Source organism: Boleophthalmus pectinirostris, unplaced genomic scaffold (genome assembly GCF_026225935.1).
Source record: "Boleophthalmus pectinirostris isolate CB_2022bp ecotype Guang Dong unplaced genomic scaffold, ASM2622593v1 HiC_scaffold_2823, whole genome shotgun sequence".
NCBI classification, from domain to species: Eukaryota; Metazoa; Chordata; class Actinopteri; order Gobiiformes; family Gobiidae; genus Boleophthalmus; species Boleophthalmus pectinirostris.
Window position 1 is genome coordinate 1,654,974 of NW_026571288.1, and position 15,924 is coordinate 1,670,897.

Below are 15,924 nucleotides of genomic sequence, written 5' to 3' on the forward strand. Positions count from 1 at the left end.
GAGACTGTCACTCTGTGTATCAGCCCCTCTGACCACCAGCCGTCACTCACCACATTCACACTGGCAACGTGACTGAAGTGGAATCCAAGGAAGGACAGAGCCTGTTTTCCCAGCAGTCTCTGAGTCCAAACCAGAGCCAGCCCTGCTCAGCTTCTCCTGAAAACCTGTCTCATGTCATTTAAATCTGTTACATTCAGTGCACTTCAACTCTTTATGGTGACCACACTTTTATTTGGTTCACAGAAACAAAACACTCTTCACAAGTCGTCAGTTACTCACTTCAAACAGAAAAGTCCATCATTTCACACTGTTCCTTTGTGTTTATGTAAGACAAGATTAATCAGAATTCAATTTACAATCTGAAGTTTTCTTTGCAGTGTAGTGATGAACAAATATTCTGCAAAACAACTATTCTCAAATCATTTCAGATAACTGGAACTTCAGTGATTCTACTTGATTTGGGAAGTTTAACAAGATCCCATTTATTTACTTATCATTAGAAAGTTTCACAAAATAAATAACTCCATTAAAACTAGTGAGGGGAATGATGTTAAAGGTGCAATGTGTCACTTTTCTGTTTTCTGTTTCTGTTTTCTGTCACCATTTGTTTGTCTCCATGCAGATGTTTTTGCTTTTCTAGGATTTTCCCACAGTCCCCATCTGTACGGAGATGAGCAGGAGTTACAAGTCAAATCTGTGGAGAGGCGGCCCATTCACAGTAAGAATACAGAATATATAGAAAGATAATGAATATATGAGGCAAAGTGATACAGAGACACATGAAACTTCTCAAATCAAGTCTAAATGTTTCTTTTTGTAGTGTTGTTCAATCATTTGAAATTTTACACGAGGATAAGTCTGAACTGTCATCCGTCAATACACATCATGTACTATTCACACACACGAATACAACTGGAAACACACATTTAAGTTCAACAATAAATAGCATTTCATTCATAAATAATCTGTAACACACATTATTTATACTGGATCCCCTTTGTGTCAGAATGTAAAAATAACAGTAACTAATGAGAAGATGCTCCCAATTTAGGTTTTTGGAATCATTGTATTTTAACATTTAACTTCATGTTTTTTAATAATAGTTTGTAAAAGCTCTTTATTTTTATATTAAGTATTAACATGTCAACATTGTAGGTTTAACTTTCAATGTTTTTTTCTGATGTTGGTGTATCATTTTAGGAATTGTAATTAATAGAATAATTTAAATGTATGTATTTATTATTTATTCATATTATTATAATATCTCGTTACACCACATTGAGAGAATTAAAGTGTGTGAAGTCACTTTAGCAAAATCTGGAGCAGACAGGGTCCATTCAGTCACAGGCACACAGACGACGGGCGTTTCAATCGTTCTGGGGCACACAGATGGCAGGTGGTTCGTTCCCGGGCGTTACACTCATTCTGGGTTGGGCTAAACATGCCGGGCGTTTCACTTATTCTTGACATTTCATTGGTTCTGGGGCACACAGGATCCTGGGCTGGTGGCTCAGTCCCGGACGCTTTACTCGGTCTGGGGCCACAGATGTAACAGGTCCTTTGGGGTGAGGGTTAGACGTGTCAGGCGTTTCATTCATTCGAGGACACACATTCTATGGTTCACTCCTGGGTGTTTCATTCGTTCTGGGTTGGGGGCGTCTCACTCGTTTTGGGGTACAGACAGCAGGGCCTTTCACTCCTGGGGGTTTCAGTCGTTCTTCGGGGCCTTTGGGGTTAGGGTTGTATATGACGGGCGCTTCACTCGGTCTGGGGCACAGATATAGCCGGGCCCTTGGGGTCGTCGAAGCGGTCCATGGTCCTCAGCTGCATGATCATGTGCAGGCCGTAGGTGAGCACCAGGACCATGAGGAGACTGGTCATCAGACCCATCCAGATCCCAGGAGAGAAGAAGCCGGCGCAGTCACTGGCGTAAGAGAACTGCCCCCGTGACACGTTAAAACCCTGGATCTGCACAAACAAAGAGGAGGTCAGAGGAACATGTCTGATGTCCACTAAAGCACCAGTCACACATAGATCCCAGGAAACTGCCGGCTACAAGAGATGCCAGAGTGTGACCCCATTCACACATGCAACAGTCCCAGAACACATGCCATCTCTGCAGAGTTCTACACTTCATCCACACGTTGGAGTAATGCTTTATCATTACTCTGTATACATCTCCAAAGCTCCAAATGCTCTGTTCCACCTTGTGATGTCATGAAGCAATAGTTTTCAAATCAACAGCTCCTTTTACTTTTAGTTCAGTAAAGTCTGACACTTCCAGTGCTGAATTTATCCAAATGATTCTAGTGAAGGTGTGTGGTGTTTAAAAACACAGTGGAGCACTTCATGCATTACCAGATGACATCACAAAGTGGAACAGAGAGAACTCAGCCTAAATGTGCAGGGTTTGTGTGTTAAACATGTGAATGAAACAAAACATCACTCTGATTGTGTTCATGATGAGGAACAACATTATAACATGGATCTGAAAATAGTGTCGTATGGTTCTTGAATTTTGCTTAAAAAATTCTCATGTTTATTAATTTTGAGCTCTTATGATTAGATTATGACCTGAATAAGGTGATAAGATTTTCAAAATTCTAAACTAGGACACACCCAGGTTGGATTAATGGCTATAAATAAAACAGAAAAGAGCATTGTCCATTCTTGACATGTGGGCCAGTAATAATCTGACGTGTGTCGGTGTAACAGTGTGTTGGTGCTTGGTGCTTTTTTTACCTTATGGTCATTTTCAAGCACAGTTTTCTGTATTTTAGGTAAACAAAAAATAAAAATATCTGAGACTGTGCTATGGAAAAAGGGAGGTCTGCTCATCCTAGACCTGAATAATCCCAATGGGTGATCATCGATCCCTACCTGGAAGTCCTGGAAGTTGACCCTCCACTGGTTGGCGGGGTCCTTGTTGGTGCGGGGCACGAGGAGGGGCCAGCGGTAGTTGGTGACAGATTCACAGCGGTAGGAGTATTCTGCCGGAGCGTAGATGTTTCTGGAGCCGTTAAAAATGGCTTTGGTCCCGTCGTACTCCAGCTCCACCGAGTCCAGAGTGAACCAGCGGCGAGCAGACACTTTGTAGTGACGCTGGCTCATAGCAAAACTGAAACAGACATGTACACGTTTAACTGTCGAGTCATCTGTACTGATACTGTACAGTGAGCTCATGTCATCAACATTCTCTGGAACTCAAGTTAGACTTTAATCTGAGCTTTATTTTAACACAGTCTGTCTAGAAAGAGCTGATTTGATTGTACAACAGATGAACAGATTTTTGCTGTTAAAAGTCTTTTCAGTTAGTCACTCTCACATGTTGAAACTCAAACTACCATATTTTTCACACTGACAGCAGCAAGAGGTTCTAGGTTATCTGTTACTGTATTGTATATGTTACTTCTATTACTCTTGTACCACTGTCACTTCACTCTACTGTGCGTCTCCTGCAGAAAGAGCCTCTGTCCTGCTGCAAGTACTGAAATATTCAGCCGAAAACAGTAATTGAGCAGCAGAAAGAAAGTTTGGAGTGAGCGAGAAACTTGTGAGAGACTAGAGAAAAGCGGAGGAAGCTCAAACTGCAATGAAGAAAACAAAAAAAGCAAATCATGGGCTTAAAAGCTAGATTGAGATGGAGTTGGTGGAGTTGCTCAGAAGTGACACCGAGGATGAAGAATTGAATGAATTTAGTGATTTGGAGTGAGATGAAGAGTTTGTTAAACTTGTTCTGTTGTTTATGTTATATTTATCTGAAGAACTGTTCATATGTGACGTTAACAGTCTGTTCTTCTCTCTTCTATTGTTATTACTAAATTTCCCTCCAAAAATGCAACTTATAGTCAAGTGCAACTTATATATGTTTTTTTCTTCTTCATGATGCGTATTTTGGCTGGTGCGACTTATACTCCTCCATGAACATTTGTTTGATGTGATTAATGTATGCGATTTGATTTGTTTAACTCTTTCCCCCATGAAGACGACATTTGACGACCCCATTGTTTCCTCAGTGACGTGTTTTGACACCTCCGCTGTATCACTAAAGACGTGATTTGACGACCATTAGAAATGGTTCTGGTTTTTCACATGTAAACAGAGGCTTGATAGGTGGGGGCCACTGCAACCCACACTAGGCTGACCAATAGGATTCAAGGATGTGTTTTCGCCAGGTTTTTTTCCCAAAGTCAATCAAAGAAGTGAAGATTGTAGCTTCCGGAAAAAACACAACACGAAACAGGTGCAATGGAAAGACTGCGGCGCTGCGGCGCACAGTTTTAGAAATAATGAGGAACGGGTGTTTTTATGGATAAGTTCAGAGAAAGTGACTTTTATAGATTTTAAAGTGATGACGAAGTTGATTATAAAGTGGAAAACGGCGATAGCGAAGGAATTTTGGAGAGTGAAAGTTACCATGGTGAGAATACCGGTGATGCATCTGTGTCTGAGTCCTGCAATATCCAAACAAACTATCCAGGACTTTATACTCGATTATGGACCAAAATTGGGTTTCCAGAGATACCAAATATGTCTGTGTTTCAATTAAGTTTCATGAGGGTGAAAATCATTTATAATCACTCATGGAAGTCCATTTTCTTTTATGCAATTTTCTTTTCTTTTATTTTCATTCAATTTTCTTTTCTTTTATTTTCATTATTCATTATTCCATTTTCTTTTATGCTGGAGGGCGCCAGTGGCAAAAAAACTGTTGTTATATCCTTAGGCAAGACACTTCACCCAAATTGCCTAGTATGAAAGTGGTGTGAGTGTGAGTGATGGTGGTCGGAGGGGCCGATGGCGCAGATTGGCAGCCTCGCTTCCGTCAGTCTGCCCCAGGGCAGCTGTGGCTACAGTAGTAGCTTGCCATCACTGAGTGTGGAGTGACTGAATAATGAACTGTAAGCGCTTCGGGGATCTTGAAAGGCGCTATATAAATGCTAAATGTTATCATTCAATTATACTCTATGGGTAGCCCTAGAAATATATGTATGGGTTGTTCCTAGTAGGCGTCCAAGGGAGAAAAAGTTAATGTATGCATGGAGTCTCCATGGTAACTGCTGAACATTCGACTGTAGGGAAACATGTAGAACAACCCCAGCGTGACACCACTGTACAGTATCAATATTCACTGTTTACTGTAACTAAAGATGACTCACATTAACTTGAAGCTGCGATGGCCCAGGACATTTTCATAGTTGAGGATCAACCTGAAAAAGAGAAGGATTTATTCTTTAACTGCCATCAGTACAATGTTTTGTATTTACTATGAAGATCAGCCAGTTCACTATTACATACTGTACACACACAACCAGGTCTAAACCAGGACTAAACCAGGTCTAAACCAGGTCTAAACCAGGTCTAAACCAGGTCTGAACCAGGACTGAACCAAGACTGAACCAGGACTAAACCAGGACTAAACCAGGTCTAAACCAGGTCTAAACCAGGTCTAAACCAGGTCTGAACCAGGACTGAACCAAGCCTGAACCAGGACTAAACCAGGTCTGAACCAGGACTGAACCAAGACTGAACCAGGACTGAACCAAGCCTGAACCAGGACTAAACCAGGTCTGAACCAGGACTGAACCAGGACTGAACCAGGTCTAAACCAGGTCTAAACCCGGACTAAACCAGGAATGAACCAGGACTAAACCAGGACTAAAGCAGGACTAAACCAGGTCTAGAGCATAGAGACAGTGAGTACCTGGCTCTGGTCTTGTCACAGCTGGATCCGTGCACTTTGGGGGTGACTCCTTCTCCAAACGTGGAGGGGGTCAGGTCATACTCCTCCCATCGTCCACTGCGCAGGATACTGACCGACAGAGCCTTGGCCCAGAGCAGCAGGCACGTGCTCTCACCCTCCTGCACACAGGGGCCGCACGCTCAGCACAGGGGCCCACAGCACAGGGGCCGCACGCTCACAGCACAGGGGCCGCACGCTCACAGCACAGGGGCCGCACGCTCACAGCACAGGGGCCCACAGCACAGGGGCCGCACGCTCACAGCACAGGGGCCGCACGCTCACAGTTCAAAGCTGTGTTGGTGTTCTACAATTTGATGATGATTGTTTCAGATGGAGGGCCGGGGCCTATTGATACTCTGCATCTGATGTCATCACCATTCCCTGAGGTGTGATTCTAACTGTAGGCTCTGCTCTGTCTGAGGCTTTGTTACACTTTAATCTTAGCTTTACAGTATTGTAACTCAATCTAACCACAAAGAACTGGTTTATTGGCTGGACCTGCAACAGGTGAGAAGTTAAAGAAGTCTCTCACACATAAACTTACAGTCACAAGCTCATTAGCCAACTCAACTTTTAGTTGAAACTCAAACCATGAACCTGATCACAGGCTCCTGAAAATGTGTTGTTTAAATCCATTTGGTATTTTTTCTTGAGTTCAACTTAAAACTTTTTTGCCTGTGTTTGCTAATGTGTGCATTATGCCACCATAGTAACTGTTGAACATTCCGCCATAGTGTTACGGCTCGCGGCCTGTCTCCAGCTCCGCATCGCCTGGCACTCCCCGTTTGTTTTACCGCCTGTATCTTCCATATTTTCATGTCCTGTGTGGTACCTGACATCTGACTGGTGGGGCGTGGTTCCGTCGCTGTGAGCTGGTTCCATTGTGTTGTGGTTGGAGGATTGACGTCCTGTTCCTCCAATCCCTTCTCTACACATCCATCGCCTCGACCAATAAAAGTGCTGTTCTCCTGTCCCTCCTGGAGGCTGGATGAGTTTCAGTTTGCCACTCTCACTGACAGACGTTCGCTAGTTGCCTTCCATTTGTTATTGTAAAGTGTGTGTGTTTATTCGGACTGTAGGTCGTTATTGACCTATATTTTTTGTTAGTATTGCCAGTTTGCCTCGGCCTTTGGGCAGTTGTTTTTTGTTTGATGTTAACCTACCCCATTTTAGGAGTTGTTTAGGTACCTTTGGAAATTCTGATTTATCAAGTGTAAAACACCTCTTTTTTTGTTATTGTACTTACTTACATTCACTTTATAAAAGCCATTTACTTTACATCCTACCTGGTTTGTGTTACTTTCCTTTGTCCCTAGCACTGGGTTGTAACACATAGACATACAGGTGGAACACTCCCAGTGTAATATACTTTGCAGCCTGTTTTTGTGAATATAAAGAGCACACTTTCAGGAACCTGTGATCAATCCAAGTGTTCATGATCCTGTTTAGGAGTTTGATTTTCAACAAAAATATGAGAGAGACTAACCAAAAAACTGCTGGCTAATGTCATTTTTTTATGGTCAGATTGTGGTAAAAAGCTCAGATTAAGTGTCAGAGTTTCAGACAGAGCAGTGCCTAAAGTTTGCATCACCCCCAGACAATGTTGTTGATATCAAATGGAAAGTAGACTTCACAGTGTAACTCTACATGAGATTCACTGTTTAAAAAAGAAATGTACTTTTTTAAAATTTGTACCAAAATGACGATGCTGCCAAATTCAAGAGTGAGGAGTGTACGTCACAGTGGGCGTGTACCAGTGCAGGTGAAAACAGGTTGATCTGTAAAATGACGTCTTGACATGCACGAATCACTCCAAATACAACTTCACGTGAGGAAATAGTGACATGGTGTCGCTCGTAAAAGTCAAAGTCCATTTTGCAGAATAAAATCAAATCTGAAAATATGAACATGACAGACAAACAGAAGTGTACCTTAAACTCGACGGGGGCGTAGACGCCGGCTCGCTCCTTCACTTTGCGCTGCCTCTCCCTCTCCCTCTCTCTCTCTCTGTACCTGTCTCTGGCCTGAAGCAGGGAACGCCCTCCGCCCACACCTGCCTCCCATGAGACCGCCGACGCCCCCTACAGGACACACACACACACTATCATCAGTACCAAACATCAGAAAAACAAATCACTTTAAGAAGATAAACCCAACAGAAAGCAAGTGCTCCAGTTTGTTGTTAAACCCCACACACCTTCACTAGAATCATTTGGAATCATTTCAGCCCTGGAATTCCTAATCTCTACTAAATAAAAGGTAAAAGGAGCTGTTAATTTGAAACTTGGAACAGAGAATTTTGAGCTTTGGAGATGTAGACAGACTTAATAAAGGGCTCTTTTTGATGAGGTAACATTCTAACATGGTTTAAAGCTCACACGAGTCCATTTTGCACAGCTCTCATAAACCCCCTGGTACATTGTTTATATTCACATGCATGCACTTTTGCATTTTTGAGAAGCACGCTTTAGAACAGCTTTTATACACTGAGAAGTGGACCGTCAAACACAAACAATCAGAGCGCTGCTTTTGTCATTACTTCTGGGTTTTTAAGAGATAATACTACTTATCATGAGCCACAGAAAGCACAGAGAGGTCAGATTTTGACACTAATTGCTGCTTTTATAATATACTCTTTGGGGCAAAACACAATGGGCATCATTCATGAATCTTTTTTTAAAAATGTTGTAACTCCCACTTTAAGAACATCCAAATTTCTTCTTAAGTGACAGTTGCGCTGAATTCACCAACACCCAGCTACCAACACCTCCACGCTCATTTACATTTTATTTACATGAAAAATAAATATGTATTTGGTTAGAAACGCCCTCTGAACTTCCAAATATGGCCAGTATGGGTTTGGTATGATGACGTGTGAAAGAGCGAGGGAGAGAGTGAAGAGGAAGGAGGTTTGGTGGAGGTTGTTTTACAGCTTCAGCAGTGATTTCAAATGTCCAAACTCAGATGAACACACTCAGGGAGGAAGATTTAAGTCATGAACATATTTATCGTGCTTTCCGCTGACCCGTGGTAAATAGCGAGGGAGGGGACTGGGGTGGGGGTGCATAAAAGTGCGCTTTTGTCATGGGGGTTTGGGGGGGTGATGAGAGATGTTGAGTCCAGCGTGGTGACCAGGCACAGGGCTGTGACAGAGGCCCATATGGAGGCACTGGGGCTGGGACAGACTGAGGCTCACTGCAGCCTGGACAAAGTCTGTTAGACCCAACAGACACAGACTCTAGAAACAACTCATGAATGTTATTTGATCACACAGTCATATGTTTATAAGAAATCATTAAAAATATATATATATATATGTCAACTTATAATAATGAAAAAATTTGAATTTTTTGTTTGTAGGATTTGTTCTTCCAGAAGAACTTTTCCAGTTAAGAAAAAGTTTTGTGAATGCCAAAAATGTTCGTGAGAAAGTCTCAAGTACAAATTTGTTCATAAGAACGTTTTATAAATGAGGCTCAATATTTACTCCAATTTTAATTTTTAAATGGCTAAACAATTTTCAAAACATCAATACCAAACTATTTACTACCTTAATAAAATCTCTTTACAGAAACGTATCAGAGGGGGCGCTAGAACACCATCTGCTGATGCACTGTGAAATGATGGGACTCTAAACAAGATAAAAAGTTTTGTGATTTGCTGCAAATTCTACAATGTCTAAAAGCTCATTGACTGTTACCTTTGAGGGTCTCAGTGCCGTGTAGATGGCTGTGTATGGAACAGCCTGAGTCTTCATGATGCTCATCACTTGGCCGATTACCTCATCTGGAAAACATATTTGCAACAATACAACTTTACTGTCTTCTGCTTCTGATAGAAATATTTGAAGACTTACTGACCATTTTCACTGAGGATCTCTTTTGCAGACATCAGATCGGCTCTGAAAAGCAACAAACACAATGATTAAAATCAGATGCAGAGGAGAGGGTCAGATGGAGCAGAGGAGCAGAGGAGATGGTCAGAGGAGTCAGGAGATACCCGTTGCCGTAGGGTAGCCTGAAGACGAGCAGAGCAGGAGAGGAGGCGTTGAGTCTCAGTTGGCTCAGGGTTTCTGGGTCCATATAGAGAGGAGAGGTTTCTAGATGATCTTGAATTTGAGCGATCACTGCATTTGAGGCCGGCCACGAGACAGCGGGCAGCACCAGCGGAGAAGAGGAGGACCGAAGAGCACTCTGCAATGGACCACAGAGGAGAACAAATCAATGTAGTCACAATACTAACATTTCAAACTTGATTTCGATACTAAGAAATAGACTTGATACTCAATACTGATTCTGACGCCACCATGATAATAAAAAACACTGTTTCTTTAAACAATAGAATGTGATTTTCAACATTAAACGGCAGAACTTTCTTTCATATTCCCATGTGTCTTGTATGTGTGTAGTCGTCAGTGGTGCAGTAGGTTCATAGTGTCCATGTGTGTGTACTAGTCTATGTGCTCTTGTTCTGATTCAGCTCAACATCACTCTAAAGACATTCAGGAAAGGCTCCTGTCTATGGGACTTTTTATTATTGATACCTGCAAAAAATGAGTATCTAGTTTCAATACTAGTTTTAGTATCGATTAGCATCTGGTTTTCTATAAATCTGACAACCCTAGAACAAATACACATTATTAAATTACAGATGGTTGATGGTATTTTCATAAGAAATCTCCAATATAAAAGGATGAGAACTTCACACATCAGTTACTTGAGATGGAGGAGCAACCCAAGAACATAGAGAATAATCCTGCACACCGTCTTACTTGCAAATTGTGAGATTTATTAGGACAAACCGTGCAACATTTCAGCACTAGGCCTTCGTCAGGCAAACAGAATGAGAGCTCAGGTGGCCATCTTAAATAGGGTGTGGCAAGAACCCAAGGGTGACAGGTCGTAAAGAAACAGTGTACCAAAACACCATAATTCAAAAAACAAAGACAATCAACAGACAGTGTAATAATAATAATAATATAATAACACAATATTAATCATAGGAGAAAAATCATTGAAAAATAATAGAAAAATTAAAATAAAATAGTGCTTGCCACACCCTATTTAAGATGGCCACCTGAGCTCTCATTCTGACGCCTGATGAAGGCATCAGAAACAAAGAAATGTTGCAGTTTGTTCTAATACATCTAATAAGTTCTAATAAGTAAGACGGTGTGTGTGATTTTTCTCTATGTTCATAACAAATCTCCAAAAGCCAAATCCCTGATCATTTCTATCAGTGACAAGGTAAATAGTAAATGTTAAATGCTCACATTTTTATACAACACTTTCCCACCTTCAAGGCTCAAAGCACTTTACATCAAGGAACCACTCACCCAACCACAAACCAGAGTAAGCAGACACTGGGGGAGAAATGGGGGTGAAGTGTCTTGCCCAAGGACACAACAACAGCATTCATCAGTGGGAGCTGAAATCACACCAGCCAACCTGTGGGTCAGTGGATCTGATCGCTCACCAATGATGTTTATGTTGAGAGCGGGATTCATACCTCCACAACCTTTGAATCAGTGGTCAAACACTCAACCAAATGAGCAACTGTCACCCCCCCCAAAAGTCCATTATCCCGCTGCATTTCTCCAATCACACCACAACCTCTGAAACACCAACATCTGCTGATAAACTAGAGACATCTGACCCGCCCCATTGTTTTCCAACACTACAGGATGCAGGAGGAAGGGAGGGCACCTGACACAGACAGCAACATGAAGTGTTTATTAGACAAATCCAACTTTATCCACCTTATTCTGCCCCGCCCACTTCAGTCTCTAAATGTGACACTTCTGATTAAACGGGGATCCCACTCATGTCAATGGAGAATTTGGGATACAATTTGCATCTTAAATATGGCAAAGTCGGGTCATTTGTGTAAAATGTTCAATGTTCATGTGACCAACAAATCACACTGCACCGATTCTCTGGAGACTTTAAAACAGCTTTATCATCCATATCGAATGTATTTGCTGTCAAGATCGACCCCACACAAAATAACACAAACTGAATGATGATGGAAATTCTCTCGGCAACTTCCAGAATAAGGTGGACAGAAACATTACATTTCATTTGTAATGTGGATTCTAGCTCCTGTTCCATCAGAGAGACAACAGCACATTCTACTACCAGTGTTGGGGAGTAACGGATTACATGTACTGGAGTTACGTAATCAATACAAATTATGAGTAACTGTGTTCAATTACAGTTACTGTTTCAGTGAGTGGTAATTGGATTACAGTTACTTTGTTGGAATAAATGGATTACACAGCAGTATTTTGCTGTTTTCACATTTTGGGCTAAACCAGGACTAAAACCAGGACTAAACCAAATCTAAACCAGGTCTAAACCAGGACTAAACCAGGACTAAACCAAATCTAAACCAAAACTAAACCAGGTCTAAACCAGGTCTAAACCAGGACTAAACCAGGACTAAACCAAATCTAAACCAGGTCTAAACCAGGACTAAACCAGGACTAAACCAAATCTAAACCAAGTCTAAACCAGGACTAAAACAGGACTAAACCAGGATTTAACAGGAAATCCTGCTGCGTGGACGTGTTTCCTCCTCTTCTATCAATAATATTTTTAATTGGTTCAGTAAAGTCTGGGCATTCATTTTCTTTTAGCAGACAAAATATTTACCTCCGCCAAGGAGGTTATGTTTCATGTTCCTCTTTCATATTCCAAAGGCCTCTTCTGTGACGCTGTTTAAATCCAGACTCAACACATTTCTGTGTTTAACTGTGCATATAACTGAAAGGTTTTCATTCCGCACTCCTCTCCAATTTATGTCTCTCTTTTTTAATTAATTTATAATATATAATATAATTAATTAATAATTTAATCTTCATGATTATTTATGTTTTGATTTGTTTTTATTATGATGTTAATGTATTTCTTATTCTGTAAAGCACTTTGAATTACTTTGTGTACGAATTGTGCTGTACAAATAAACTTGCCTTGCCTATGTTTTTGCCGGCGTTTGTTTGTTTGTTTGTTGTTTGTCTGTTTGTCTGTTTGTCTGTTAGCAACATAACTCAAAAAGTTATGGACCGATTTTGATGAAATTTTCAGGATTTGTTGGAAATGTGAAAAGGAAGCACTGATTTCATTTTGGGGGTGATCCGGAAGAAATCCTGGATTCTGGATCACTTTGAAATTTTAGTTAACATTGTGGTAAATGGGGCCAAAAATTTTGTTTCTCAATATCTCGGTTAATTATTGACCAAACCCCATGAAATTTGACTCAGGGATGGACAATGGGATCCTCTTTCATATTCCAAAGGCTGATCTGGATCTGATCCAGAAGACTGATTTTATCGCAATTTATATACAAAATGGGGGTAGTACTTGGCGGAGGTCTGCGCTCTCTGAGTGCTTTTCTAGTTTATGTTGTGATTTCCTTGTCTTTGTTTCTCTACAGCAAATCAAGTAATCCAAAGTATTCAGATTACATTACTCACCTTAAATAATTTAATAGATGACGTTACAAACTACATTTTGGTGTATGTAATCTGTAATCTGTAGGGGAATACATTTTAAAAGTCACCTTCCCAACACTGTCTATGACCAGAACACCACCAAAACAGAAACTGGAAATCATGCCTTAAATTCTCACCTCTAGATTTGGAAACACACTGTCCTGTTTGTTTCCAAACGCCCCTCCGTACATGGTGAAGTCTTCAATGCTCATCTGTAAAATCAATCAGAAAACATTCATAAAAACATACATAAAACAATGCAATGAAATGCTTGTTAAAATGTTCATTCTTGCAGTCTGTACCTTGTCCTGCAGAAAAAGCACCACATTTTTAGGTCCCAGGTTCAGAGCTTTTTCCAGGTACGAAGACAACTGCTGCTGTTCCACTATGTGTCCAGCAGAGGGGGCAGTCTGGCTGGGCATGGAGGCTCTGTGTAAGAAAAGTCTATTTTATTTCAGTAGAAGTGGGTCTAAAACACTGGTTCAACATTTTCAACACCCATAGAAACAATTGCTGGAATTTGCAACCCTGAAACACAAAAAATTGGCTTTCCGCAAAATGACACACTATAGTTTTATGTAGTGTGACCAGACGTCCCAAGACAGTCCCAGTTATGAGCCCAGTGTCCCCTGTCTCAGCAGATTTATACAAAACCACTGATCTGTCCCAATTTTGTACAAGAAATGTCTCAGGTGTCCCTATTTTTGATCAATTTGGGCTAAACTATGATTAAACCAGGACTACATCAGGACTAGCACAATTTTAACTAATCTAGTCCCTGTGTTTGCAAATGACCATAAAGCGAAAAAATGCAGCATCAGAAGTTATGACTGACACGAGAATGCTACAGTCTCTTTTCACTATTTTATTTATACCAACCATTCCAACCCGAGTGTGTCTCAGTTTAGAACATTTTATGGCTAATGTTTGATTTTTTTTTTTAAAAAAAAAATTTTTTCAGGATGTACGCCTAGATAATATGGGCTGATTTCACTATTATAAATGACTAGATTCCAATATTTATGGACATTTCCTGTAAAATTGTCAAGTAATTCAGGAATAACCAGTTTAACAATCTGAGAGACACTGGAAAAATTACAATTACAGAACAACTATGATTATTATTAGCCTGTTGTAATTTCTAATTTTAATAAAATTCCACAAATATTGAGTCTGATAGTTTATTTACCACTATAACCACAACATCTGTCCTGCCCCCACCTCACTCCAACACCACAGAGATACAGGAGGATGGGAGGGCATCTGACACACAGGGACAGAAGAGGATGGGAGGGCATCTGACATATCTATCTGAAACCCTGCAATGACTGTTCTCCTCCTAGTGGCCAGGAACTGTATCTGAAACCGGACACTGCACCTGCACCCGAGATGTGCTTTTAAAAACGCACACAGCAACAAAACGGGAAATACTAATAGTCAATTTCTTTGTCAAATGAAAAAAAAAAAAAAAAAAGGAAATATTGCAAATTTTTAAGCGTTTTTTTTTTTTTTTTTTTTTTTTACGTAGGACGCTGTAATAACCTTGCATTGCCTCGGATGTGTCCCGTTATAGCACGACGCCGTAGTAGGTGGTAATATGGATTAAAATAAATGAATGAAATAAAAACACGCACCCTTCGCTGGTCCAGAGGATGAGCGGGACCTGTTCCTCGCCGTGACAGGGGGATAAAACGTAAAATAAAGAGAGAAAAAGGACAAAAGCTCGAGGGATGCGGCGGAGATGCGAGATCCGAGCGGCCGCCATTTTTACTGAAGGATGAAGAAGACGAGCGTGCGTGGCGTGCGTCCTTACGTCACGTGACCACATCAAAGACAGGCGGAAAGGATACAGGGGCGGGGCCAACAGTATCAGGACCAGTTTCACCCGGGTGAGTTACACCTGGTTTAGACCTGAGGTTTAAAGATTGTGCTCTAAAGTCCCGTCCTGTCTGAAATGTTACATCATCATCTTCATCCAGTCAGATCCAACCAGTGGTCCTGCTGTCGAAGTGCAGTGTAGAGTCTGAAAACACTGCAGGAGGGACAGATACTCAACTCTTGTGTTACAGAAGCAGCTCCTGGTCAGGTTTAAGAGGCCCCCGGGTTGGTTTGGTGTTTGTTTAAATCGTTTAAATGGCGCTTTACATCACGATCCACTCACACATTCACACACACTAATACACCAGTGTAGACAGACACTAGCGGGAGAGCAGGATTAAGTGTCTTGGTAAAGGACACAATGGCAGCATTCATCTGTGAGAGCTGGAATCACACCACCAACCTGTGTCAGTGGATTTGACCACTGCACCAGCTGAGCTACTATTGCCCCACTAGCTCAGTTTAATACTGGCTTAGTCCTGGTGTAGTAATGGTCTGGTTTAGTCCTGATTTGGTCCTGGTACTTTAGTCCTGGTGCAGTAATGGTCTGGTTTAGTCCTGATTTGGTCCTGGTACTTTAGTCCTGGTGTAGTAATGGTCTGGTTTAGTCCTGATTTGGTCCTGGTACTTTAGTCCTGGTGTAGTAATGGTCTGGTTTAGTCCTGATTAAGCAAATCAGATCTGAGCACATTCGATGTTCGTAAGAGTTCGTCTCAGAGAAAATCAGAGACTCATTTTGTTTCAGAATCTGTATTTATTGGCCTTGACATAAGAAATTTGGCAGAAATTTTAAACAACAGTTCTGTAATTG

At 41.2% G+C, this 15,924-nt stretch overlaps 1 protein-coding gene across 1 annotated transcript; it reads right to left on the bottom strand.

Moving 5' to 3' along the window:
• Positions 1-210: 210 nt before the first annotated feature.
• atp6ap1a (ATPase H+ transporting accessory protein 1a) lies at positions 211-15,098 on the bottom strand. The gene is made up of 11 exons (XM_020935586.2): positions 14,870-15,098; positions 13,538-13,664; positions 13,373-13,447; positions 9,743-9,936; positions 9,604-9,644; positions 9,444-9,529; positions 7,675-7,824; positions 5,705-5,862; positions 5,160-5,210; positions 2,881-3,118; positions 211-1,968 (listed from the first exon to the last, which is right to left on the bottom strand). The coding sequence occupies exons 1-11, from the start codon at positions 15,061-15,063 to the stop codon at positions 1,759-1,761; spliced, it is 1,524 nt and encodes a 507-aa protein (XP_020791245.2). The 5' UTR covers positions 15,064-15,098; the 3' UTR covers positions 211-1,758.
• Positions 15,099-15,924: the final 826 nt, after the last annotated feature.